General features: G+C 57.1%; 3 protein-coding genes across 6 annotated transcripts; all 3 read left to right on the top strand.

Annotated features, from left to right (window-relative positions):
• The first annotated feature begins 5,632 nt into the window (after positions 1-5,632).
• B4GAT1 (beta-1,4-glucuronyltransferase 1) lies at positions 5,633-7,924 on the top strand. Its single transcript, XM_082477470.1, has 2 exons — positions 5,633-6,815; positions 7,056-7,924. Exons 1-2 carry the CDS (start codon positions 5,760-5,762, stop codon positions 7,245-7,247), a joined length of 1,248 nt encoding a protein of 415 aa, XP_082333596.1. The 5' UTR covers positions 5,633-5,759; the 3' UTR covers positions 7,248-7,924.
• Positions 7,925-8,163: 239 nt separating this feature from the next.
• On the top strand, positions 8,164-15,403 carry BRMS1 (BRMS1 transcriptional repressor and anoikis regulator). Of its 3 annotated transcripts, none has more exons than XM_082477472.1 (10): positions 8,164-8,325; positions 10,940-11,085; positions 11,154-11,244; positions 11,399-11,517; positions 11,665-11,744; positions 11,829-11,925; positions 12,494-12,586; positions 13,731-13,795; positions 14,293-14,332; positions 14,844-15,403. In XM_082477472.1, exons 1-10 carry the CDS (start codon positions 8,174-8,176, stop codon positions 14,849-14,851), a joined length of 891 nt encoding a protein of 296 aa, XP_082333598.1. In that variant the 5' UTR covers positions 8,164-8,173; the 3' UTR covers positions 14,852-15,403. The 3 variants fall into 3 exon arrangements, with proteins under 3 accessions (XP_082333598.1, XP_082333597.1, XP_082333599.1); XM_082477471.1 differs by having other exon boundaries at positions 11,390-11,517; XM_082477473.1 differs by lacking the exon at positions 12,494-12,586 and having other exon boundaries at positions 11,390-11,517.
• A 135-nt stretch (positions 15,404-15,538) lies between these two features.
• RIN1 (Ras and Rab interactor 1) lies at positions 15,539-23,100 on the top strand. Of its 2 annotated transcripts, XM_082477462.1 has the most exons (10): positions 15,539-16,493; positions 16,659-16,839; positions 16,937-17,051; positions 17,144-17,216; positions 17,359-17,450; positions 17,604-18,341; positions 18,966-19,271; positions 19,584-19,715; positions 19,841-19,992; positions 20,943-23,100. In XM_082477462.1, the coding sequence occupies exons 1-10, from the start codon at positions 16,336-16,338 to the stop codon at positions 21,426-21,428; spliced, it is 2,433 nt and encodes an 810-aa protein (XP_082333588.1). In that variant the 5' UTR covers positions 15,539-16,335; the 3' UTR covers positions 21,429-23,100. The 2 variants fall into 2 exon arrangements, with proteins under 2 accessions (XP_082333588.1, XP_082333589.1); XM_082477463.1 differs by lacking the exon at positions 19,584-19,715.
• Positions 23,101-24,982: the final 1,882 nt, after the last annotated feature.

The following is a 24,982-nucleotide window of genomic DNA, read 5'->3' as shown; positions in this document are numbered from 1 at the left end:
TGCATGACTATCGCTCTCTCCCCCACCGGTGTCCTCCGCTTCCCCAGGCTCCCCCTTCTCAGAAATGGAGACTCAGAGAGGCAGTCAGCCAATTCTCCAGAGGGATGCAGGAAAGGCCTGCTTGGCCACACACCTGTGCTACCCTGCCCAGCACAGAGAAAAGCAGGGGGGTTTGAGATGACAGGCAGCGGCCTTTCTGCCCACTTGCCCTCCTGCCTTCTGTGACCATTCCCTCAGCAGCTATTATATGCCAGGCGCTGAGCCAGCGCAGTCCCCCTGCTCAGAAGCCAGAGGCTGCTTTGCTACCAAAGAGGAAAGTGAGGCAAGCTATGACCTTGGGAGCTGAAATAAAGCCACACTCCTTCGACCATTTTTCACTGTGCCAGGTTGTGGCTGGTCTGGCAACCCTGAAACAAAGGAGTTGTGACCCTCCTCCCAAGGCCATGGGAAATAGAATGTAACTTGTGATGGGGCTTGTGAGGACCCTGCAGAATGTGTAATATGAAACTCTAGAAGAGGGGGCCAGTGATCTCACTGGGAAGTTGGGGCAAGCATCCCTGAGGAGGTGTCCCCTGAGCTGGGCCTTGAGGGATGAATACGAGCTGGCTGGGCTGAGGTGGGGAGGGGCGTCCCAGGCAGAGGTACCAGAAAATGTGGAAGGCATGGACATGGAATATTCAGGGAACAGTGGGGACTTCCGGCAGCAGGTCACGGGGGAGCCGAACCTCCTAGGGTGTGAGGAAGGGGACGGGAGAGGATGAGGCTGGGGCAGTGGGCTGGGGACAAATGCTGAAGGGCCTTAAGGCTGAGGCCTAACCAGGGGATTAGAGAGAGGAGAAGGCCCACAGAAGAGAAGGCTGCGGCCTCTACAGAGGCCATTTAACTTGGTGGTTAAGTGCCTGTGCCCTGACCCACAGTCCTGGGTTCGAAGCCAGGCCCTCTCCCAGCAGTGGGAACTGGGATTCCTGGAGACTGCAGTCCTGGAGAAAGCATGGGAGTACAGACTGACATTTACTAAATGGTAGTTGTAATCCTGGGATTATTTTGTGCAGACCACTAGGCCTAGCTGTACCCTTTGGCTGGGACTGCTGGGAGCAGGACCCCAGTACTTCCTAGGTCCCCTTCTCCTTCTCTACCTTCAGAGACTGTTGTCTGTTGTACCCAGAAGCTCCCTAGACCTGCCAGACCCAGCCATCCCGGGGAACCCAGTGGCGCTGGTCCACGTGCAGCCGGGTTGGGCTGAGCAGTGGAGGATGGGCCCAGAAAGATGTCCTTATGATGTCACAACGTGGAATTCCTTCTCCCTGTCCTCCTTCCCCGTATACCTAGCCCAACTTTCCCATCAGGTCAGGATGCAGCTGGTTTTGATGTTAGAAAAATACTTGGGCTGATGGGCTACACTTGCTCATCCCTCTCCTGATGCCCAGCCCACCCGGCCACCGCCACATCCCCAGCCTGACACAGCTCTGCCAACAGGCCCAGGTTCCCTCAGAAGCAGCCAGTGTCCGTGAGCAAACAGTTGGAGAGGGCTCTATGTGGAGGGCGCTGAGATAGGCTTGGTGGAGGGACACAAACTTTGCAAGGCCAGCCCTTATCCTCCAGTTGCTCACCTTTTTATGAGGAGGACACCTCCTGGTCTGTAAATTGATTCAGCTCTCCAATTAAAAGTCAGAGATTGTCAGAATGGATTTGAAAATGATTCAACTATATGCTTGCTATCTACCAGAAACTCACTTTAGAGCCAAAACCACAAATAGGTTGAAAGTTAAAGAATGGAAAAAGATATTCTATGTAAAACGGTAACCAAAAAAGACAGTTTGGGTGGATATACTAATATCAGAAAAAATAGGCTTTAATTCAAAAATCATTGAAGAGACAAAGAGGGATATTATATATTCGTAGAAGCGTAAGTCCATCAAGAAGATATAATAATTATAAACATATACACACCTAACAACAAAGTCCTAAAAGCTATGAAGCAAAAATTGACAAAATTGAAGGAGAAACAGACATTTCTACAATGATAGAGACTTCAGGATCCCACTTTCAATAAACGATAGAACAACTAGACAGAAGATCAACAAGGAAACAGGACTTGAACACACTACAAACCAAACAGGCCAAACAGACATACACACAACACTCTACCTAAAAACAGCAGAATATACCTTCTTCCCAAGTGCACACGGAACATTCTCCAGGGAAGATCACATATTAGGTCACAAAACAAAGTTGCAATAATTTTTAAAAAATATTTATTTAGGCTGCACCAGGTCTAAGTTGCAGCATGCAGGATCTTTAGTTGCGGCATGCAGACTCCTTAGTTGTGGCATGCATGTGGGACATAGTTCTTCGACCAGGGATTCAATCCGGGCCCCCTGCATTGGGAGCGTGGAGTCTTACCCACTGGACCACCAGGAAAGTCCCTGCAATAATTTTTAAAAGAGTAAAATCACACAAAGTATCTTTTCCAATCACAGTGGAAGGAAACTAGGAACCAATAATAGAAAAACTGGAAACCTCACAAATATGTGGAAATTAAACAACATGCCCCTAAACAACTAATGGGTTAAAAAAGAAATCAAAAGAGAAATTAGAAAACGCTTTGAGACAAATGGAAATGAAGATAACATACTAAACTTTATGGGATGCAGCAAGAGCAGTGCTGAGAGGAAACTTGCAGCTGTAAATGCCTCATTAAAAAGGAGGATCTCAAGCAAATTAAACCCAAAACTAGCAGAAGGAAGGAGATGATAAAGATTAGAGTGGGCATGCCACGGAGCAACTAAGCCCGCGAGCCACAACTACTGAACCCGTGTGTCTAGAGCCTGCGCTCCGCAACAAGAGAAGCCACCACAATGAGAAGCCCGTGCACCGCAGCAAAGAATAGCCTCCACTCACCGCAGCTAGAGAAAGCCCGTGCGCAGCAACGAAGACCCAATGTGGCCAAAAAAAAAAAAAGATTACAGTGGAGATAAACAAAATGGAAGATAGAAAAACAACACAGAAAATCAACGAAACCAAAAGTTGGTTCTTTGAAACGGTCAATAAAATTGACACACCTTTGAGTAGACTAAGAAAAAAAGTGAAGACCTGAAAATTACTAAAATCAGAAATGAAAGGGGGTCATTACTATTGATTATACAGAAATAAAAAGCATTATAAGAGAACACTATGAATAACTGTATGCCAACAAATGAGATACCTAGATGAAATGGACAAATTCCTAGAAACACACAAACTACCAAAAGTAACTCAAGAAGAAATAGAAAATCTGGACATATCTATAACAAGGAATGAGATTGAATCAGTAATCAAAAACCTCCCAGGAAACTCCAGGACCATATGACTTCCCAGGCAAATTCTACCAGTCATTTAAAGGATTAACACCAGTCCTCAAACTCTTCAAAAAAATACAAGAGGAGGGAACACTTCCTAAGTCATTCTATGTGACCAGCGTTACCCTGATGCCAAAGCTAGATAAAGACATCACAAGAAAAGAAAACTACAAACTAATATCCCTTAGGAATATAGATGTAAAATTCCTCAACAAAATACTAGCAGACTGAACCCAGCAACATATTCAAAGAATTATACACCATGACCAAGTGGGATTTACTCTAGAATGCAAGGTGTTTCAACATACAAAAATCAATCATTGTAATACACCAAATATGAAATGAAGGGGAAAAGCCACATGATCATCTCAATTGATGCAGAAAAAGCATCTGACAAAATCCAACATCCTCTCAAGATAAAAACACTCAACAAACAAGGAATAAATAAGAACTTCCTCAACCTGATAAAGAGTGTTTATGAAAAATCCACAACAAACTTCATGCTTAATGGTGAAAGACTGAAGTCTTCCCCCTAAGATCAGGAAAAAGACAAGGATGCCTGCTTTCACTATTTCATCTATTCAACTTTGTACTGGACATTCTAGCCGGAGCAACTGGGTGAGAAAGAGAAATAAAAGGCATCCAAATTGGAAAGGAAGAAGGAAAACTATCCATAATCACAAATGATATTCACACATACGGAAAATCCTAAAGGATACACACACCGACACGCACAATGAGAGCTAATAAATGACTTCAGCAAAGTTGCAGGATTCAAGAATACACAAAATTCAGTTTTATTTCTATACAGACAATTTTGACATCAATTCTGATGCGTGGGGTTTTTTTTTTTCCCCACACCAAGCAATTCTCTGACACCAGCTAAGTGCCCTACAATACAACTCAGTTCTGACATTGTCTACCTGGAGATAGCATCAGATTCCACAAGTTGGAGCCGCAGAATATAGGTCTCCTGATCACTCTTCAACTCAACAACCTTGGTTCCCTACTGCGTGTGGAGTAGCCGGCGAACACCTTATCCTGACGTTCCAGGTCCTCCCCTGACTGTCCTAAAGCACCTTCCCAAGATTCACAGCGCTCGAACAGTTGCTACAATACATGTCAAAGTACCTGCCCTTCCCCACAGCCTCTCCTCTTTTAAAGAGTCCATGGAGCAATCATTCCACAAACACTTATCAAGCACCTTCTGTGTACGCTGACTGGTGTTAAGATATTCGAGGCCTTCTGCTTAAGTGTGTGTGTGTGTGTGTGTGTGTGTGTGTGTTAGGGAGGTAGGTGTGTGGATACACACGTCTCTGCCCTGGGAGAAGTGCTGGGGAAGGGGAATCAGTGCACTGAATAGATTAATAATTTAAATGATCAAGCATCACCGCCACTGCCACCACCAAGTTCCAGTACTTTAGACAGAGCAGTTCCTCCAGGCTGGTTTTCTCTAGTTACTGCGTAAAACATTTTGGCCCCCAATTTGGCATTGGCCAGAATTCCGGTTCTGGTTTTTAGGTGCCACCAAACCCCGGGCCCTCTTTCTAGGGAGAAGGAAAAGCACACCTCCAACCTTCTCCCATAAGGTCCAGGTACCTGGAGTATGAAACGGCCAGGAATGCACGTTGAACAAAGACAGAAGAGAGGCCCCGTCCGGACTGAATTGTGTCCCACCTCCTGTTCAGTTCTCTTCGACCCGCTGCTCCAGACATCGGGTTGTGAAAATTAAGAATCATCTCCAGTGTAAAACACGACCGACGAGGATGGGATTCGAACCCACGCGTGCAAAGCACAATGGATTAGCAGTCCATCGCCTTAACCACTCGGCCACCTCGTCCCACGTACAATGTCCTTTTCCACATTCCTTTCTCTCTCATCTCCGCGCCTCCCGGGACCCTCGCAGGCACTCCTCACTACAGACCTGATGAGACCTAGAGGAGGGAGAGACGGCGGACAGAAAGGGGCTTTTTGTGTTCCTTTCCGCCTGCCATAGGCGGAAACCCGCGCCATCCTTCACCACTCTGCAGCCAAGCTCTGCCACAATTTCCCCTCCCTAAGTCGGGGGCGAGCGCGCCGGGGTTTCAGGACGCTCTTGGTCCAGGAGGTCGCGCACTGACCCGGAGGAGGGGTGCCTGTCCCTGGGAACCCAGCAGGCGCGGCGGAGCGGTGGCGGACGGTTTCCAGCGTTTACAGAGCGCGCGGCGCGGGCAGAGGATGCAGTAGCTCCTCCCGGAGCACAGGGGGCGAGCTGGCGCGCCCGAGGCCGGCGCGGGCGGGCTGGCGCGGCTGCGCGAGGGGCTCGGCTCGCCTCGGCTCGCTTCGGCCGCGCTCGGCAGGCTGCGGTAAATCCGGGCTTGCGGCGGCAGGCAGAGGCTGCGGCCCGGTGGTCCCTGCTGCGCGCCGCGAGCCCCGAGAACCATGCAGATGTCCTACGCCATCCGGTGCGCCTTCTACCAGCTGCTGCTGGCCGCGCTAATGCTGGTGGCGATGCTGCAGCTGCTCTACCTGTCGCTGCTGTCCGGGCTGCACGGGCAGGAGGAGCAAGACCAATATTTTGAATTCTTTCCCCCGTCCCCGCGGTCGGTGGACCAAGTCAAGGCGCAGCTCCGCACCGCGCTGGCCTCCGGAGGCGTCCTGGACGCTAGCGGCGACTATCGCGTCTACAGGGGCCTACTGAAGACCACCATGGACCCCAACGATGTGATCCTGGCCACTCACGCCAGTGTGGACAACCTGCTGCACCTATCGGGCCTGTTGGAGCGCTGGGAGGGCCCGCTATCCGTGTCGGTGTTCGCCGCCACCAAGGAGGAGGCGCAGCTGGCCACGGTGCTGACCTACGCGCTGAGCAGCCACTGCCCCGATATGCGTGCCAGGGTTGCCATGCACCTTGTGTGCCCCTCACGCTATGAGGCCGCCGTGCCCGACCCCCGGGAGCCAGGGGAGTTTGCCCTGTTGCGGTCCTGCCAGGAGGTCTTTGACAAGCTAGCCAGGGTGGCCCAGCCCGGGATCAATTACGCGCTGGGCACCAATGTCTCCTACCCCAATAACCTGCTGAGGAATCTGGCTCGTGAGGGGGCCAACTATGCCCTGGTAATCGACGTGGACATGGTGCCCAGTGAGGGGCTGTGGAGAGGCCTTCGAGAAATGCTGGATCAGAGCAAGCAGTGGGCGGGCACAGCGCTGGTGGTGCCTGCCTTCGAGATCCGTCGAGCCCGCCGCATGCCCACGAACAAAAATGAGCTGCTGCAGCTCTACCAGGTGGGCGAGGTGCGGCCCTTCTACTATGGGCTGTGCACCCCCTGCCAGGCGCCCACCAACTACTCCCGCTGGGTCAACCTGCCAGAAGAGACCTTGCTGAGGCCTGCCTACGTGGTGCCCTGGCAAGACCCCTGGGAGCCATTCTACGTGGCCGGAGGCAAGGTGCCCAACTTCGACGAGCGCTTTCGGCAGTATGGCTTCAATCGTATCAGCCAGGTGCTCATAAGGGAGAGGGCAGGGGAAATGGGGCAGGATGGATGGTGGGGTCAGGGAGCTATGAGTGGCTCTGGATGAAAAGGAGGCAATGAGCAGGAGGGATCATAGTTCAGGAGGTGGTTGGATGGTTGGAAGATCCAGGATGCCTCCAGAGGAATAGGAATGCTGGAGCGAGCCGGGATGTCAGTCTCTGCCCTAGGAATGTCATCAAACTTTGCTGACCTGTCTCTCCCCCCACAGGCCTGTGAGCTGCACGTGGCAGGATTCGATTTCGAGGTGCTGAACGAAGGTTTCCTGGTTCATAAGGGCTTCAAAGAAGCTCTGAAATTCCATCCCCAGAAAGAGGCCGAAAATCAGCACAATAAGATCCTTTACCGTCAGTTCAAACAGGAGTTGAAGGCCAAGTACCCTGACTCCCCGCGTCACTGCTGAGCCCTTCCCTCCCCTAGTCTGAGAAGTCTCAGCCTCCTCCCTCCTTAGGCCGCCCCTCAGGCCTGACTGGGGTAAGAAATGTCACTCCACTTTACAGTGGTAGCTGTGGTGTTCGAACACTGGACTTGAGTATGGGATGCTGGGATCAAGTCCTAGCTTAACCACTAACTAGTTGTGTGGCCTTGAGCAAATCCCGTTCTCTCTCTGAGCCTCAGTTACCCCGTCTGTTAAAGGGAGGTGAGAATACCTACCTCACAGAACTGTTGGGAGGTTCAGATGAGATGCTACATGTGAAAACATTCTGTAAGCTTCGTACAAATGTGAAGTATTATTAATATTATTACAGTATTATTATTGTTGTTATTGTTATTATTATTAACACTCTTGGGTGGGTGGGCTGTAGGAGAGAAAAAAGTATGAATGGGGCAGAGCTGAGAAGTCTGAGTACTTAACAAAATGGAAATTTTGGAAAGAAACCAGTTGAAGGCGTTGAATTTAGTTCTTAGCTTTTGGGCAACTTCCTGGTTGTCTTAGGCCTCCGTCTCGGGGGCCCTGGAGAAGGGATGGGTCTGCAGGCTCTGTGCGTGGGAGTCTGAGATCTGGACCCTTGAATAGGCTGGGCTGGGTAATTTGCCTACCGACTACAATGTGTAAATAAATGAGTGTTCACACCTAAAGCTGGCTCCATTACTCTCCTGAACCGGGCGGGGTGGGGGAGCAGGTCGCGGATTCTCCCCTTTCAAGCCGTGGGTGGTGGCTGCGGACCGAGGCTCGCGGGCTGCAGAGCAACAAACGCACAAGGGCCTTCCCAGCCTGTTGAAAGCCTGTGTGAAGTTCAGTCGGTTGCTATGGAAACCGGCCCGCGGTATCCCGACATGCCTCGCCCCCAGCTGTCCAATTGTGAGCACTCCGACGGGCGCCTGCTGATGACGCATGCGGAAGCGTGGACAGGCTCCCGCCTCAGGAGAAAAGGCCCGCTCGGCGCTTCCGGGAGTCCCGAGGCCGCGGCCAGTACCGGCAGCCTCCGGCACCTCTCAGGGAGTCTCGGACGTGAGGCCGGAGGCCCCACACCCCGCGGGTGCGTAACGCCAACCCTGGCGCCTGGTTCGCCCTCTCCTGCCAGTGGGTCGGAGCCGGCCCAATCTCCAGGGCCGAAGCGGAGACTTAACCGGCCGGACGCGTGCCGGGGGCCGCGAGACCGGTGCTGGCCGTGGAAGAGCCAGTGATTGTCCCGCCCGCGCCCGCGCGTACGGAGATGGAGCGGAACGGGAGGCTCTTGGCGCGCCGTAGAGGGGCTGTGTTGGCTTCTTCGAGGGTGGGGAAGAGTCTTCCTTCCGAGGAGGCCTGCCCTCGACATGCTCACTTTCTGAGAGATAAACTGCCTGTGCACAGTGCCTTACAATTTGCTTTTCCATTCCTTACCGCTTGCAATCTTTATTATTCTCTTTTTATACCCAGGGTAAGGAGGGGGAGGTTGTGATTTAATTTAGCTCACCCAGTAGACTCAGAGACTGCTGGAGAGACCTCCCCCAACCCCTCACCCTTTCTGGTCCGGAAAGGTAGGACTTACCTGCCGCTGCGTCTTCCAAAATAAATATATTTAACAGTGAAGAGGAATTGCGAAGTTTGGGAAATGCAGGAACTGAGGCTTGAGAATGGGAAAGATGAGGCTGGTTTGGAGAACCGAGGTTTTCAGGTCAGGGTCAGATCATTTGTGAAATCATTGAGGAATGTTTCAAAACTGTCCTCTAGGCTAGGCCAGTTAATTTACTTGAATTGACGTTTGCTACCACTACAGAGGCCAGGGGCTACCAAGAAGTAAAAGCCAATCCCTGCCCTGCAAAAGTTTGTTTGGTTTAATTTGTATTTGCAAGTCCTCCAGTCATCGAATGAGTCAGTACTGTGCTAGGCGAATAAAGCGCATGTGCAGCCCAGCCCTGGTGAGGCTTACAGACTGGTTGGGGAGACAGACATGAGAACGGGCAAATAGACATGTAAATAAATAAGGAAGGGTGTCTACACGGAGCTAAAGGACTACAAAAAAAGTGCCCAGACAAGCACATCACAGTGAACCAGAAGGCCCCAGCAGACAAAGAGATGATCTGTTGAGAAGACTGTTTATTCTTCCTCTTGGGTGATCTTTTGGCCGCACTTGGCACTGTCACGTCTCCTTCGTTCTGAAGTTCTCTCCATGCTTTGAGTTTTCCCTCCTCCATCTCTTGCTACTTTCCTTCTGTTTTGCAGGGGTCGCATCATCTGCCCCTTTGGTGACCCTGGGAGTTCCATCATGAGCCCCTTCTCACTCCACACATTCTACCTTGCTGGTTGCACCCTCTCCCAAGGCCTGAAGAACTCACTGTATGTGATGACCAGATCTCTGCAGCCCAGATTTCTCTCTGAGGCTTAGACCCAGGTGCCCCCAACCCTTCCCCTTCTCTCCTTTCGGGGTCTTTGCTCACGCCACTCACTGTGGTTAGAATGCTCCCTCCCTCAACCAGCTCAGCTCATCTGTCTGGCCCATCTTCCTCTGCCCTCACAGCTGCAGCAGGCGCCAGGTCCCAGTTTAGCTGCCTCTCCCATATGCCCCTCGTCTTAACTCTTCTCACCCCACAGTAATGATCTGCTTCTTGGCCTCTCTCTCATCCAGGAACTTGTAAACTCCTTGAGGTCAGAGACTGTCTTTCTGTCACACTTGTGCCTGCTTCCTACCATGGTGTCTGATGGTACCTAGCTTATATTAGATTTTCAATAAAGATTAAATGAGTGATTAAAAGAAAGAATGCTTAACAGCGTTCAGTGTTGCTGAGAAGTCAACCTGAGGTAAGCACCAAAAAATATTGGCATTAGGTACAAGGAGGTCATCTGTTAACTCTGCAGGATCAGTTTCAGCTGAGAGCGATGATGTAGAAACAGACTGGAACAAGCGGGAGGTGAAAGTAGGAAGAGCAAGGCCTGGAAAAGGTGGAAAATGGGGGGCGGTTGAGTGGAGTGGGGTGAAGTTTTGTGTTTCTGCTTTTTCTACATGGTGGGAAATTCCTGAGCGCGTCTAAAGGTTCATGGGAAAGAGCTGTCAAGAGGGAGAGTGGAGGATGCAGAAGACGGGAGCACTGATGATGTGAGGTCTTAGAGGAAGCAGAGGGAGATACGATTTGAGCACAGTGAGAAGACGAGCATTGTAGAGTGTTCTCAGGAAGAGAAGTGGATGGCATCATAGGCAGAAGGGGCAGCGCGGTGGGCGGGGGGCGCGGGGGAGGAAGTGCATGGTGTATTTGAGAACTAAGCGTTAGATGGTGGGGTGAAGGAGCCGGACCAGCAGTTCAAGTCCAGTCTACGCAGGGCCTTGAAAGCCCCAGTCAGAAGTTTGGGCCCAGTCCCACAGACAGTGGGGAGCCCGCCCCTGGCCTTTCCCATCTTACAGATCGTCACCTTGGCCACTGTTCCCGGGGTTGGGATCACCAGCAGCGTCCACGGGCATGGGCACTTCTGTGGCTCCCAGGCTTCCGGGAGATGTGCCTGCAGGGCCACTTGCACCTGCCCCACCCAGTGTGTGCCCAGGGTGTGGCGAGTCCAGTCACCCCCCCCCGCCCCGGTTGTCCCCATCTGCAGTGAGGCTTGGTTTGACTTCCCAAGTGGCCACTTTCCCGCTCAGAGCTGTGGGCAGTGGCGAGTGATGGCTCCACTCCTACTCCCAGAGCCCAGATGCCCGTCCAGCCTCCAAGCAAAGACACCGAGGAGATGGAAGCAGAGGGCGACTCGGCCGCCGAGATGAATGGGGAGGAGGAAGAGAGCGAGGAGGAACGGAGCGGCAGCCAGACCGAGTCCGAGGAGGAGAGCTCAGGTGAGCCCCACCCGCCCGCGCGCCCGCCTGCCCCTGCTCCGCCGGCCCTGACTGGCCTCTTGTCCCAGAGATGGACGACGAGGACTACGAGCGCCGCCGCAGCGAGTGCGTCAGCGAAATGCTGGACCTGGAGAAGCAGTTCTCGGAACTGAAGGAGAAGTGAGCAAGGGACCCTGGGGCCGGGCTTCCAGGAGGCAGCGGGCCTGGGGCCGGGCAGGGCTGGCTGGGGCCTGCTGTGGAGCGGGTGCTCCGCTCGTGGTTGACGGGCGAGCACACGGGTGCGCGGCTGCCTCTTACCTCCCAGGTTGTTCAGGGAACGGCTGAGTCAGCTGCGGTTGCGGCTGGAGGAGGTGGGAGCTGAGAGGGCGCCCGAATACACAGAGCCTCTCGGGGGGCTGCAGCGGAGCCTCAAGATCCGCATTCAGGTGGCAGGTCTGTGCCCTGTTCCCCTACCAGAAGCCATGGCTCTCTGTCGCCTTCCCCTCTCGTCCCTGCCCTGCCTCACCCGTGCTCCTGGCCCCCTTTTATGGGCCCCTGGGTCCCTGGCCAAGCAGGACCTCCCTCTCCCTCCCTCCGCAGGGATTTACAAGGGCTTCTGTCTGGACGTGATCAGGAACAAGTACGAGTGTGAGCTGCAGGGAGCCAAGCAGCACCTGGAGGTGAATGTGCCGGGCGCCGGGCGCAGGGTGGGGATGGAGGTGGCCTCCCCGGCCGGCCTGGCTGAGCCACCCCGCCTCTTCCAGAGTGAGAAGCTGCTGCTCTACGACACGCTGCAGGGGGAGCTGCAGGAGCGGATCCAGAGGCTGGAGGAGGACCGCCAGAGCCTGGACATCAGTTCTGGTGAGGCGAGCGGCCGGCTGGGCGCCCCTGCCCCAGGCCCTGTGCTTTCAGTGCCTGCCCCCAATCTGGGCCTCAGCTTCCCCGCCTGCACAGGGGGGTTGTAAGAGGACCTGCTTCGTGGTCACTGTGGGGACTGAATGAAAGCAGCCAGGGAAGCGCCTAGCCCAGAGCCTGGCACACAGTGGGGACTCAGGAAGAGCGGGTCCCCTGCCCCCCTGCTCAATTTCCAGAACGGAGGGATCATTCTGACACACGCACATGCCATGGCCAAGTCCTCTCCATGTCCACAGGCCGACGTTCATACAGGGCACTGGGGAGGGAGGAATTATTATCGTACCCCTGTCCATGAAACAGATGAAGAAACTGAGGCTCACAAAATCACGGTGACCTCTTTCCCAGGGTTGAATTCAGCTTCTAACCCCAAGCCCAGCCTTCTCTGCACTGCCCTGGTTGCGGGGGGTCGGTGATGGGGAAGGGCTGGCCTGGCCCGGGTGAACGGCGCAGGCTACAGGGGTGGGGCGCCCTGGGATGGCCGGCACCCCGATCCTGACCCTGGTCTGGGGCACAGAGTGGTGGGATGACAAACTGCACGCCAGAGGCAGCTCGAAGACCTGGGACTCCCTGCCGCCCAGCAAGAGGAAGAAGGCCCCTCTTGTTTCCGGTATCCTTTCCCCCACGGTGGCCCGAGCTGGGCGAGAGGTCAGGGCGGAGGAGGGTGGAGGGACACGGAAGACAGAGGCAGACCAGACTCATTTATGGTCATCTGGCACCCTGTGGCCATGTCCAGTCAAGTCCAGCCGTCAGGGATTTTTTGCAGGGTCCTCCTAGGCTGTGTGGACCATGAAAAAATAGAAACATCCATCCAGAGATTTCCTCATAATTTCCTGAGTGAGATCTCTTTTGAGGCCCTTCTGGCTTTCCCACGATGTCCCAGGCTTTCCCACCCCCATGCCTTTGCTGACTTTCCACTCTTCTATCGGCTGCCTTTGCCTGGGTGCCTGCTCAGTGCTCGTCTTGGTTGTTACCTCCTCCACGAAGCCTCTCCTGGTTTCCCCGCCAAAATGGCTATTTAGGTATTACCCCTGTACCTAAACTGAGGCACCTGCCTCCCATCTGGGCATGGTCATCTCTGCCCTGCCCCAGGCGTGAGTCCCTTTGGTCCAGGGCCTGCTGTGCCTTCCTCCCTCCTGGCACAGCCAGTGTGGCGTTGAATTGAATTCTCTTGTGCACCCCACCCCACCCCTCATATTCCTGCAGCGACCAGATTCTCAGGGCACTGACCTCCTGGTGGTGGGAATCAGGTTCACGCAGGGAGGGAGGGAAGAATCTAGACTGCAGAGACTTGAAGGGTGAATGGGAGGTGAGGGTGTGGAGACATCAGGGGGACAGAGTGGCTGGTCCCCACAGGGGAGTGTGAGACCGAAGGAGGGTTGTTTTCAGGACAGAGGAGACTAGAGTCTCTTTGTAGATGGGGAAAGGGGCCAGATCCCTGAGTGGGTGGTATGGGCTTGGTCTTCTGACCTTGAGACTGGAGAAGAGGTGAGGGGGAGCTGAGGAGTGGTAGGGTTGAGGCTGGAAGGCCCCCGCGGAGTGGGTGAAATAGGCCATAGCCATGCCACCCCTCCACCCTACCGAGAACCCGGGGGCCGAGAGGTAGGAGGTGGAGCCCGAGCTCTTATCCAGGTCCTCGGCTCCCCGCCCCGCTGTCCACGGCACCGCCTCTCCTGAGTGTTGGAGCTCCCGGGCCAAGGCCCATCACCTGCCCCCTCCACCAGGCTTCCTGCTTCCTTGACCCCCCATTTCAGGCCCTTACATCGTGTACATGCTGCAGGAGATCGACATCCTGGAGGACTGGACGGCCATCAAAAAGGTGGGTCCGGTGCTGCCTGTCTCAGGATGGGGGCTGGCAGTGTAGCGCCCCCTCCCCAACCAGACGCCAGCTTTGGTCTTTGCAGGCTCTCCACGTGTGGACTTCCTGAGGGCCTGGGGAGCTCTCTGCTCAGCCCTTGGCACCCTCTGCCTTCAGCCCAGGTTCCCTGGCATTGCTTGACCTCACAGGCCTCGTTTGGCCTGAGGCTGCCCTGGAAGAGGGAGTTTCTAGTTTACATCAGCCCCTTCCTTGTTGCAGGGCAGGTTTTGATGGGGGTGGTAAAGGGAGGGCAGGAAGGCGGGAAAGCAGCTGGGCTGCCTGGGTCTCTGACAGGAGAGCACATCAAACCTTTGCCTAGAAGGGGTCTTATCCCCCGGCAACCCCTCTTGTGCAGCCCGGACCCAGCAGCGCCTCCACCCCAGAAAGGCTGATGGTGGAGGGGGGACTTGCCAAGCTGGAGGCAGGCTCTCAGGGGGGTTTTCTTCTTACCCACCCAGGCGAGAGCAGCCGTGTCCCCTCAGAAGAGAAAATCAGATGGTAAGAACCAGCGGGGTCGGGTCTTCCCTGGCGGTCCAGTGGTTAAGACTCCGCGCTTCCACTGCAGGGGGTGCGGGTTCGATCCCTGGTCAAAAAAAACCACAAACCACCGGGGTTGTTCTCCCTCCCCCCGCCCAGCCTCCAGGAAAGGAGCCCAGAGGGAGGCAGGGGCTGTGTCAGATCAGTGGCCTGACAGAGTCAGGACGGTCTGGGTGTGAGGGCATTGTGGGAGTTAGGGCGGGGGTGGGTAATGGGACTAGGTGATGGACCCGCCCCACCAGCTCTGGTTAGGGAGGGTGGAGTCCTGAGCCCTAGCAGCCGGCCTGGCGGGCCCAGAGTACCAGAGAGGCCCAGGAATCAGGGGCGTGGAGCTGACCTGCGCCCTCCTGGCCTTGCCCGCTCTGGGCCAGACTGAGGCCACTCCTCTCAGTCCCCCATATGAAGTGCCTGCTTCCCTCTTGGTTCGGCATCCTCTCACCTGCAGTGATTTTTCCCTTCCTGTGTACCCCAGGACCTTGACCCTGCTGTTCACAGCCAGGGGGCCCTTGGAGCAGCTGGCAGCAAACCCAGCATTTGAACTTAACTGCTGCAGAAAGGCAGACGGACGGGCCCCTCGGCGTCTGCCCAGCCAGCCCTCCCGTGCTGCTGTGGCCCTCCCCTCCAGCCGCCACTGGTCTGGACTCCTCCTCTGCCTCTCCTCGGGCCCCTGTTCAACTGTGGCCTGGAGCTGCCCTAGCCAGGCAAGACTGTCTCCTCCATCCCCGGCCAGCCCAGCACCTGCCCCCACCGAAGGTCAGCCTTCGCGGTGCCCTCCCTGATGGAAGACGTGCCTCATCTTAATCCAAAGCAACATCCTTTCTGCTGACCTTGGACCCGGCTCCCTAGTCACCGAGCCAGTGAGCTGGGTCCCACTTCCCAGGAACTCTGGGCCAGAAATGATATTTGGGGGACCTTTGTGTCCTGGCTGTTGCTGGAGGTGAGAAGGCAGGCTCCACAGGTCTTCCTTCTCAAGGCGGTTCCTGGTGTCCGCCTCCCAGATTTCAGGGACTGGAATTAAAACCTTTCCTGGGACTCTTGCGTGACCAGCGTGTGTCTAATTTACCTTGCAAGGGAAGCAGGGCTCTCATGGAGAGTGCTTGTGACAGGCAGTCTCTTCTGGGGTCCCTGCTACCTCTTCTCACTGCCTAGCGGGAGCCTGCCCGCTCTGACTTGGGGTATAGGCTGGGGAAGGGGGGTTCTCCCACTCGCCTGCTCCCCAGAGGTGGGGGCTGGGCCCTGGACTGCCTGGTGCTGGTGAGCAACGTCTGAAGCAACATGTGGCACAGGCAGAGCACGTGGCCTTGGGTGGGGACGGGGACTGGGTGCTCGGTGCTTGGAGCCTGGATCATGTCTTCACCTGCCCCAGTCACTTGGCAGATTGGCAGGGCAGGCTCGCAGAGCCCATGTGCGTGGGAGGCAGCTGGCAGCAGCGCCATGTTCTGACGACCTCACAGCCAGACTCCCCCCTGTTTAGCGCTGACTGTTAGAACCACCCCCAGAACCTCAGTTAAGCAAAGAGGTTAGTTTCCATGGAGACACAGCATCCTTTCTCCACGGCAACCTGAAATCCCCAAACGCAAGTTAAGCTCAGGAATGTTGACCTGTAGGGGGCGCTCTCCCACAAGGCTGACCTCAAGACCGTGGACAGATGAGCAGTTGACCACAGACATAAAGGTGCCCCAAAGGCGAGGCCTGTGGGGACCTAGATGGGCCCTGTTTAACCCCTTCCTGCCCACCTGTATGATTCGAGGAGGCTGGCAAGGCTGCAGGACGCAGTGTGTGGAGGTGGTAGCCCCACAGCTGGGGCCCTCGGAGGGCCACTTGCATGGAGATGATCCCTGCCCCCAGAGGCTGGGCCCAGAACAGAGGAAGCAGACACTGCCCGGGCTGAGTGGACACACAAGAGTTAACTGGTGGCTGTGACAGGGCGAACCGCCCTCAGGAAGTGTTACTCACCACTGGGAATGTGCGTGCTCTTGCCTTGGGGGCTGGATTCTCTTCCTGAGTCCCCGGAGATGCCGAAGGAGCTCCCAGCCATGGAAGCCCCTGGAGAGACTGGAGCAGGCCTTCTCGGAGCCCGCAACCCAACCAGCTTCGCACCTGGGCACCTGGAGAGAGAAAAGTTAGTGAAGTAGGAAGGGCAGCCCGGTGGGGCAGGTGGGGGGGGGCGGGGGGGGCAGGCGGGGGGACCACAGAACTGGGTCTGTCCTGGGGCAAAGGAGGGGGAGAGGGTTGGGCAAGGGTCCCAGCCCCTGGCCCCCTGCTCAGGTCTGGTGCCTGCCCCCAGGCCAGCCCAGGACCCGCTGTACGACGTGCCTGATGCCGGTGGGGCACAAGCAGGTGGGCCCCAGCAGCCCGGGCGCACCGTGAGCCTGCGGGAGCGTCTGCTGCTCACCCGGCCTGTGTGGCTGCAGCTGCGGGCCAACGCCGCCGCGGCGCTGCACGTGCTGAGGACCGAGCCCCCCGGGGTGAGTCTTTCCCCACCCCTGGGGCTGGTGGCTGAGGGTGGGAGGGAGAGGGGCAGGACGCGGAGGTCCTGAGCCTCCGACCCCTGTCCGCTCGCAGACATTCCTGGTGCGGAAATCTAACACTCGCCAGTGCCAAGCCTTGTGCATGCGGCTGCCCGAGGCCAGTGGCCCCTCCTTCGTCTCCAGCCACTACATCCAGGAGAGCCGTGGGGGTGAGAGGGACCGGCCTGGCGGGAGGGGCTGGAAGCCATCAAGGCAGGGCACCGGGGTTCCCCAGAGAACAACCTCACTTCCCGTCTCTCAGGCGTCTCCTTGGAGGGCTCAGAGCTTGTGTTCCTGGACCTGGTCCAGCTCATCTGTGCCTACTGCCACACCCGGTGAGCCTGCCTGCAGGGCGCCTGCTGTCCATGGGGCCCTGCTCCCTGGGATACCCTGTCCTCCTCCCCCACAGACGCTCTCAGTGCCCACAGCCCGGAGCTTTCCTCACTCCTGACTTTTTGCTCCCCTCTCCGGCCTCAGGGACATTCTTCTCCTCCCGCTTCAGCTCCCCAGAGCCATCTGCCAGGCAGCCACCCGCAAGGAGCTGGAAGCCATCTCCCATCTGGGCGTTGGTAAGGGCTCCCCTGCTACCCATTGCTCAGATGGACAAGCTGAGGCCAAGAGGGAAAGGGAAGGCATGGGCACACAGCCTTAAGCCTGTGCCTTTCCCTTGGTTGGGCCCCTCCCTGAACCCCCTGAGGCCCCAACCTGTTTCTCTTCCCTAGAGTTCTGGAGCTCCTCCCTCAACACCAAGGCTCAGCCAGGCCCATCTGAAGGCCCACTGCTGCCCCGGCTGAAGCCCCGATCCCCACAAGAGCTGGACCAGGGCACCGGAGCTGCCTTGTGTTTCTTCAACCCCTTGTTCCCAGGGGACCTGGGCCCCACCAAGCGGGAGAAATTCAAGAGGAGCTTCAAAGTGCGTGTGTCCACAGAGACCTCCAGCCCCCTGTCTCCACCAGCTGTGCCGCCTCCCCCAGTCCCAGTGCTGCCAGGGACAGTCCCCAACCAGACAGAAAGGTTGCCCTCTCGCCAGCTGCTGCGGAGGGAGAGCTCAGTGGGGTACCGTGTGCCAGGGGGCACCGGCCCCAGCCTCCCGCCACTGCCTTCCCTCCAGGAGGTGGATTGCGGCTCCCCCAGCAGCTCAGAGGAGGAGGGGGTGCCAGGGTCCCAGGGGAGCCCAGCAACGTCACCCCGCCTGGGCCGCCGGCGGCCCCTGCTTCGGTCCATGAGCGCTGCCTTCTGCTCCCTGCTGGCGCCCGAGCGGCAGGTGGGCCGGGCAGCCGCAGCGCTGATGCAGGACCGACACACAGCCGTGGGCCAGATGGTGCAGGACCTACTGACCCAGGTGCGGGCCGGCCCTGAGACCCGGGAGCTGCAGGGTATCCGCGAGGCGCTGAGCCGGGCCCGAGCCATGCTGAGCGCGGAGCTGGGCCCCGAGAAGCTGCTGCCACCAGAAAGGCTGGGTGAGACTCCAGCCCGGGGCTCTGCCGGTTCAGCCCCATCTCCCCATTCCACTCTCTCTGCCTCCCCACACTGCCAGCCTGTCTCTCAGTCTGTTCTGCTGCTTTACCAACCCACCTTGTCTCACCACCATTCAAGCAAATTCTGTCCACCGCCTGCCTCCCTGTCACCAAGTTTCCAACTCTTTTTCTTTTTTTTAATTTATTGTTTATTTATTTTATTTTTGGCCGCGTTGGGTCTTCGTTGCTGCGCACGGGCTTTCTCTAGTTGCAGCGAGCAGGGGCTTCTCTTCGTTGTGGTGAGCAGGCTTCTCATTGTGGTGGCTTCTCTTGTTGCGGAGCACAGGCTCTAGGTGTGCGGGCTTCAGTAGTTGTGGCGCACATGCTCAGTAGTTGTGGCACACGGGCTTAGTTGCTCCGCGGCACGTGGGATCTTCCCGGACCAGGGATCGAACCTATGTCCCCTGCATTGGCAGGTGGATTCTTAACCACTGCGCCACCAGGGAAGTCCCAAGGTTCCTTCTCTTTTTCATCCCTCTCCTCTCCTGATCATGCCCTTCCTCCCAGGGACTCTGCCCCCTACCCCTGCCCTGGTTCCCCTGACCCCTGCCTACCTCTCCCCCGCAGAATGCATCCTGGAGAAGTCGCTGCATCGCTCCGTGCTCAAGCCTCTCCGGCCCATCCTGGTGGCCCGCCTGCGGCGCCGTCTTTCCGCCAATGGCTCCCTGGGCCGCCTGGCTGAAGGCCTCTGCCTGGCCCGGGCCCAGGGCCCCAGAGCCTTCGGGTCCCACTTAAGCCTGCCTTCCCCAGTAGAGATGGAACAGGTGCGCCAGAAGCTACTGCAGCTACTTCGCGCCTACTCACCCAGCGCCCAGGTCAAGCGGCTCCTGCAGGCCTGCAAGCTGCTCTACACAGCCTTGAGGACCCAGGCGGGTATGCCCCTTCCCACCACCTCCCACTGGCCCCTGCCAAGTCAGAGGTAGGCCACCAGGCAGAGGCTCCAGGAATAGCACAGCAGGGAGGGGGAAAAAAAAAAAAGGGTCCAACCCTCCCATTTCACAGATGGTAAAACTGTGGCCCAGAAAGCAGAGCGTCCACTCCCCAGGCCTTGCCCCCTGGTTGCCATAGAGACCACAGTGCCCAAGGCCTGGCAGGCGGAGGGAAGGGTCCTTGTGTAAGACAAGTAGTGGATTCTGACCCTGGGGCCCCAGAGGAGCCTGAAGCTTCCTCCTCCACCACCCACAGGGGAGGGTGCAGGCGCCGATGAATTCCTCCCACTGCTGAGCCTCGTCCTGGCCCAGTGTGACCTTCCTGAGCTGCTGCTGGAGGCCGAGTACATGTCAGAGCTGCTGGAGCCTGCCTTGCTCACTGGAGAGGGTGAGGGACCCCACACACGCCCCTTCTGTCTGGGTGAGGCTGGGGCGCCCTGACTGAGCAGAGGAGGCGGAAGGAGCAGGTCACTCACGCCCAGCCTGAGCTGCATTCCTCGCCTTGTGTCCCAGGCGGCTACTACCTGACGAGCCTCTCGGCCAGCCTGGTCCTGCTGAGTGGCCTGAACGAGGCCCACACCCTCCCGCTGAGCCCCTCACAGGAGCTGCAGTGCTCCCTCAGCCTCTGGGAGCAGCGCCGCCTGCCCGCCACCCACAGCTTCCAGGTAACAGGACTGGCCAGCCCCGGGGGGAGTCTGGCATTGTCTGGTGCAGTCCTCTCCTTTGCCCAGTGAGACCCAGGAAAAGAGGGGGAAGGGGAAAGGCCAGTCCTGCATCACCCCGCGACAGAAACAGCACCCCGTGCGGAACACACGTCCGAGGCAGCCTTTCTGGAGGGTGCGTTCCACGAGCCGGCACTGTGCTCAATGCTCTGGTGGCTCAGCCTTGAATCTTCACAGAAACTCTGACGTGGGATCATTATTATCCCCATTTTACAGATGAGGAAACTGAGACATGACATGGGGAGGGAAAGGGACGCAGGCAGATCCTGGCTTCTGGCCGCCAGCTGGACTCAGGCTTCCAGCCCGTGACCCCCTCACCCTCCCATCTGGGCTCAGGCATGGTGTCCTTAGAGCCAAACAGCATCTCTGCCCTTCACCCTCCTTCCATCCAGTCAAGGGACCCTTTCTAGCCTTGGCTAAGAGTCCAGATTTGATAGCCAGATCCTGGATCCAAATGCTGGCTCTGCTGCTTTTTGGCTCTGGGAGCTTGGGCAAGTTATATAACCTCTTTGTGCCTCAATTTTCTTGTCTATAAAATGGGGTAATAGTATCTACCTCCTGGGGCTGATATTTGGATGAAATGGGTTAATTCAGGACAAGTACTGAGGGCGCAGAGTAAGCTCCACCTGAGTAGGATTGTTAGGCTGTAGAGGCCTGCTGGGGCGTCCTTCCAGCCTGCAGCTGTGACCCGCTAGCCCAGGCACATCCCTCCCTTCCTCAGAGCCCCCGCTCAGAGCTCACCTTATTCAAAAAGCTTTTGCCACTGGTTCTACCACTGGATCTGTACCATCCCAGCCCTGTTCCTGCAGAGCCTCTACTGAGACCTCAAGCTTTGCAGCCAGATTTGTACCAGGCAGGACTGAGTTCTTGATTTTGCTTCTCCTCCTGCACAGCACCTCCTCCGCGTAGCCTATCAGGACCCCAGCAGTGGCTGTACCTCCAAGACGCTGGCCGTGCCCCCAGGGGCCTCAATTGCCATGCTGAATAAGCTCTGTGCCACCAAGTTCCGGGTGACCCAGCCTGACACTTTCGGCCTCTTCCTATACAAGGGGCAGGACTACCACCGCCTGCCCCCCGGAGCCCTGGCCCACAAGCTCCCCACCACCGGCTACCTCGTCTATCGCCGGACAGAGTGGCGCGAGACCCAGGGGGCCTCACTGGGGGCTGCCACAGAGAAGGGCAGTGGGAGGCCAGAGGCAGAGGGCAGGGAGGAGGAGAAAGGGGGCCGGGGAGATGGGGACACCAAGGTCAAAGCCAGTCCCAGGGACAGCAGGGGAGAGGCTGAGACGATGGCCGAGGGGGGCGAGGACCAGGCCAGGGGAGGCCCTGCTCAGCCAAGGGGGCCAGAGGCTGAGGGAAGCCAAGCAGCAGAGGAGTAGCTGGGAGTGGGCAGAAGGGCCATTTAGGGCAGAAAACTCTGAGCCTGCTGGGAAGGCCTTTCAGAGCCATCCGCCCCACCGGCCAAGGCACAGCCCCCTAGTCTTCCCCACCCCAGGCCGCTCCGTGTCTGCCACCTCCTCTGACTACCCAGCCCTCTGATCACACCTGCTGGGAGGTGCCTGGACTGGCCACATCTGGGCACTGGAGTAAAGCCCAGGGGGTTTTGGGGGGCCCCAGACGAAGGGCCCAAGGCCCCTTGGCCTCTCATCCTTCTCCCCAAGCTGGAGGCCAGCCATCCCACAGTGGTGAGTGTGCCCAACAGGGGACAAATCCAACAGGGGCCCGATCTCTGGCAGTGGAGGGTGGGGCTTCAAGGCCCTGAAAGGCCCACCCACTCCTGGGTGTCAGGAGGATTTGGGGAGGCAGCAAGACCTCGGGGCCCAGTCCTGCCCAGACCACCTGGAGGCCGAGCACCTCCAAACCTCAGTGTCCTCACGTGTGAAGTCGGGGTGCTACTGCTGCCCTACCTTCTCCCAGAAGTCTTCCACGGGTCAGGATGGATGGTTTTGTGGCAAAGCGGAGCTCAGACTAGGGGAAAGGGGAGGGAAGGAGGTTGGATGCCAGCAAGACACATACACACACCTCCCCAGGGGCCCGTTCTCCACCCTCACGGAGGGGAGAGGCTCTCCAGGCAGCCCCGGGGGCTGGGTCGGGTCCAGCTGAGAGGGCACCCACGTTCTGGTCTTTCCCCAAGATGGGAAGTCCTCCCAGGCACTGTGATGTCCCAAGGGAATGGGACAGAGGAGACAGGCTTCCAAAGTGAGGTGAGGATTCGGAAATCATCTTCTCTGCACTTGACTCTTGGACCTCACAAGAGCTTTACGGGACACAGGGCCTGGCTTTTTACCCACTGAGGCTTGGGAAAGTGACTCCTAAAACACCACACAGGAGGCCATTGGGATCCCCACACCCAAACCAGGGGTCAGGTTCCAGCTACTCCTTGTGTTCTAAGCCACCAATAAATTAACCCTGAAGGTCCAGTAGGCCCCAAAGGGAGGCCCAGAGCAGGCAGCAAAGGAGCAAAGAAAATACCAGCAACAACCCCAAGGGGGTGCACGTGGCCCAGGAAGCTGCCGAGAGGGTGACCTGATGGACGAACGCAGCTCCAGGGCAGCGGCAGTGTAGGTGGTCACAGGGTTTGCAGTCTCGCAGCTGCCAGGCAACTTGGGGACAGTGCCAGGGCCAAGACCTCTGGCCCTCGGCTGTCTTGGAGTCAGGGGTCTGAATGAGGCCAGCCTCAGGGGACCACTCCCTGGGAAGGAACTAGCCCCTGGTGGAAGGAGGACCCTAGCCAGTCTCTGAGGTGCTCCCTCAGACACTGAGCACACAGGGACATCAGCTCATATATCAGACATGACAGCTGGAAGGTAGAAATCCTGGACATTGGGATTTCAGACCCTCCAGATACAGCCCAGGTTGCAGGGCTCCCAGATTTCTCACTAGGCCATCAGCAGCAATTCCTTCCCCCACTTCTACCCGCCCCCCACAAGCTTCTCGCTGGTGGGGAGTCTCCCTTCACTCTTTTGTATGTCCCCCCCAGTCCCGCACCCACCCGAGTGCCCTGTACAGTGCTGGGCACTCCACAGGCACTCAATAAATGTTGTCCACTAATTGGAGTTTGATAACTAAGAGCGAAGGGCAGTGGGGTGGGAGGTTAAGGGAGGGCTGGGTTCTGGGAACCAAACACAGGATGTCTCAAGTTCAGTCCCAGAGGAAGGACCTGGAATGGTTGCAGGGGGTGTTCAGAGAACCCCAGGGCCGGATGAAGAGCTGGTCTCATGGGAACTAGGACTGGCCGAGGCTTCTGGGCCCCTGCAAGGGGGCCTCTGCAAGCCCTTTCCACCTCCTTCCCACCTCCTTCCCATGCTCAGTCCTAATTCCTGGCTCTGAGAATTCAGCATGACCCCAGCAGTGGCTCACTGGAGCACTGTCAGGCCCTGCCTGCTCCCTGAATCTTCTGGTTTACCTTCTGAAGAAATTCTGATGGGTTAGGGGTCCCAGCCAGATAAATCAGCATGACCAAGGGTCATGAGACAGGGGCTGGGGCTCCAGGCAGGGCAGCCAATGACGGGCTGGTCTAGAACTGATCTCATTATCCCCATTTTATAGATGAGGAAACTGAGGCTTGCTCAGGCAAAGTGGCTTGTTACAGGGCAGAGGACTCAGACACCAGGTTCCGTGGAGCTTCGGATTCTGCAGTTCTCCAAAACAGAAGGAGTTGTTTACTCATCCACTCAGCAATCTATTGTGTCCGTATGGACCAAGCACCCGCAGCCCCAGCCAGAGGGAGACAGCTGTGATCTGGGCAGTAACAGCCTACTGTGCGCTCAGACTCTGTACTGCCCCCCACCCCACTCCCACTACTGCCTTCCACCTTTGGCCTTCTGGAAGAGGAAGTCAGGGCTCTGAGAGGTGCCGTGCCATTTCCAGCATCCACTGCTGCAGGGCAGGGCTGGAACCCTGACGCTTGGATCTCTGGAGGAGCAGCAGAGTCATTTCCTCACTTGGAAATGTTGCACTTATCACCTCACAGTAGTTCCCTGTGTGAGTTTGTTTATTGTCTGTCTTCCTCAGTAGAAGGCCAGAGCCAAGTCGGCCTTGTTCCCTGCTGAATCTTGGGGGCCTAGAACAATGCCTGGCCCGGAACTGGCACGTAGTAAGTATATGTGGAGTGATTGATTCGGGAAGACTCAGCCTAACTGTTCATCCCATGGCTTGGGACATGGGGCGGTGCCTCCTCCATTGCTGCCACCAGGGGGCGGGCGTGCCCCACTCCCAGTCACATGCCAGGTTCCCGTCTCTCCTGAGGCCGCCCAGGGACCCAGGGCATTCAGAGGACCTGTGCAGGGCCTGGTGCCAGGAAGGGCCCTGGGACCGTCCTGCGAATGGGGATCCTGCTAATGGAGGTTGGGAAGGGAATGAGAGAGCGGCCTCTTCCCCCAGGGCTCTCCGGCCAGGCAGGCTCAGGAGCCAGGCCTGTGGGGTGGCCTGAGAGAGGACCCTGCCAGGGTGACGAGGAAGGCGGTCATTGAGACCCACAACACCCTGACTCAACTTCAACACCAAGCAATTAACTCCCCGCCATGGCCTTGTGACCACCTTCATGCCCACAACTTAACACGCAAACACCCTGACTCACATTTGCACACAGGCTGTGTGACCCCCTGCCCTGCCAGGGTCACCTACAGTGAAGCCTGAGCACCGCCACCCTTAACAGGAACACCCAGAGTGTTAGGACACCCTGACACTGTTAGTCATTCATGCCCTGCAGGATGGGACACAGTGACACACATTGGCCCCTCCTCTGAGCCACACCCTGACGCAGACATCCCTATCGGAGATATTCCCTCACACCCTCCCTCTCGGGTTCAGAATGTGACACCCTGACACACATACATGGAGACAGGCCGACACAGAGACATGTGGTGACCTGCTCCACAAGGACACCCATGGCAGGCTTACACCTACCCCTGCAGGACTGCCGCTGACACAC

This window comes from Balaenoptera physalus (genome assembly GCF_965194825.1).
Source record: "Balaenoptera physalus genome assembly, chromosome: 10".
Lineage (NCBI taxonomy): Eukaryota > Metazoa > Chordata > Mammalia > Artiodactyla > Balaenopteridae > Balaenoptera > Balaenoptera physalus.
This window is presented reverse-complemented; position numbering and strand designations above follow the sequence as displayed.

Excerpts from the sequence above, each read along its gene's own strand:
- B4GAT1 (XM_082477470.1), top strand. The coding sequence starts at position 5,760 with ATGCAGATGTCCTACGCCATCCGGTGCGCCTTCTACCAGCTGCTGCTG. Across the intron at positions 6,816-7,055 it reads GCTTCAATCGTATCAGCCAG|GCCTGTGAGCTGCACGTGGC; the intron begins GTGCTCATAAGG and ends CTCCCCCCACAG.
- BRMS1 (XM_082477471.1), top strand. The coding sequence starts at position 8,174 with ATGACGCATGCGGAAGCGTGGACAGGCTCCCGCCTCAGGAGAAAAGGC. Across the intron at positions 11,518-11,664 it reads GATCCGCATTCAGGTGGCAG|GGATTTACAAGGGCTTCTGT; the intron begins GTCTGTGCCCTG and ends CTCCCTCCGCAG. Across the intron at positions 12,587-13,730 it reads GAAGGCCCCTCTTGTTTCCG|GCCCTTACATCGTGTACATG; the intron begins GTATCCTTTCCC and ends CCCCCATTTCAG.
- RIN1 (XM_082477462.1), top strand. The coding sequence starts at position 16,336 with ATGTGCGTGCTCTTGCCTTGGGGGCTGGATTCTCTTCCTGAGTCCCCG. Across the intron at positions 16,494-16,658 it reads GGGCACCTGGAGAGAGAAAA|GCCAGCCCAGGACCCGCTGT; the intron begins GTTAGTGAAGTA and ends GCCTGCCCCCAG. Across the intron at positions 17,217-17,358 it reads TGTGCCTACTGCCACACCCG|GGACATTCTTCTCCTCCCGC; the intron begins GTGAGCCTGCCT and ends CTCCGGCCTCAG.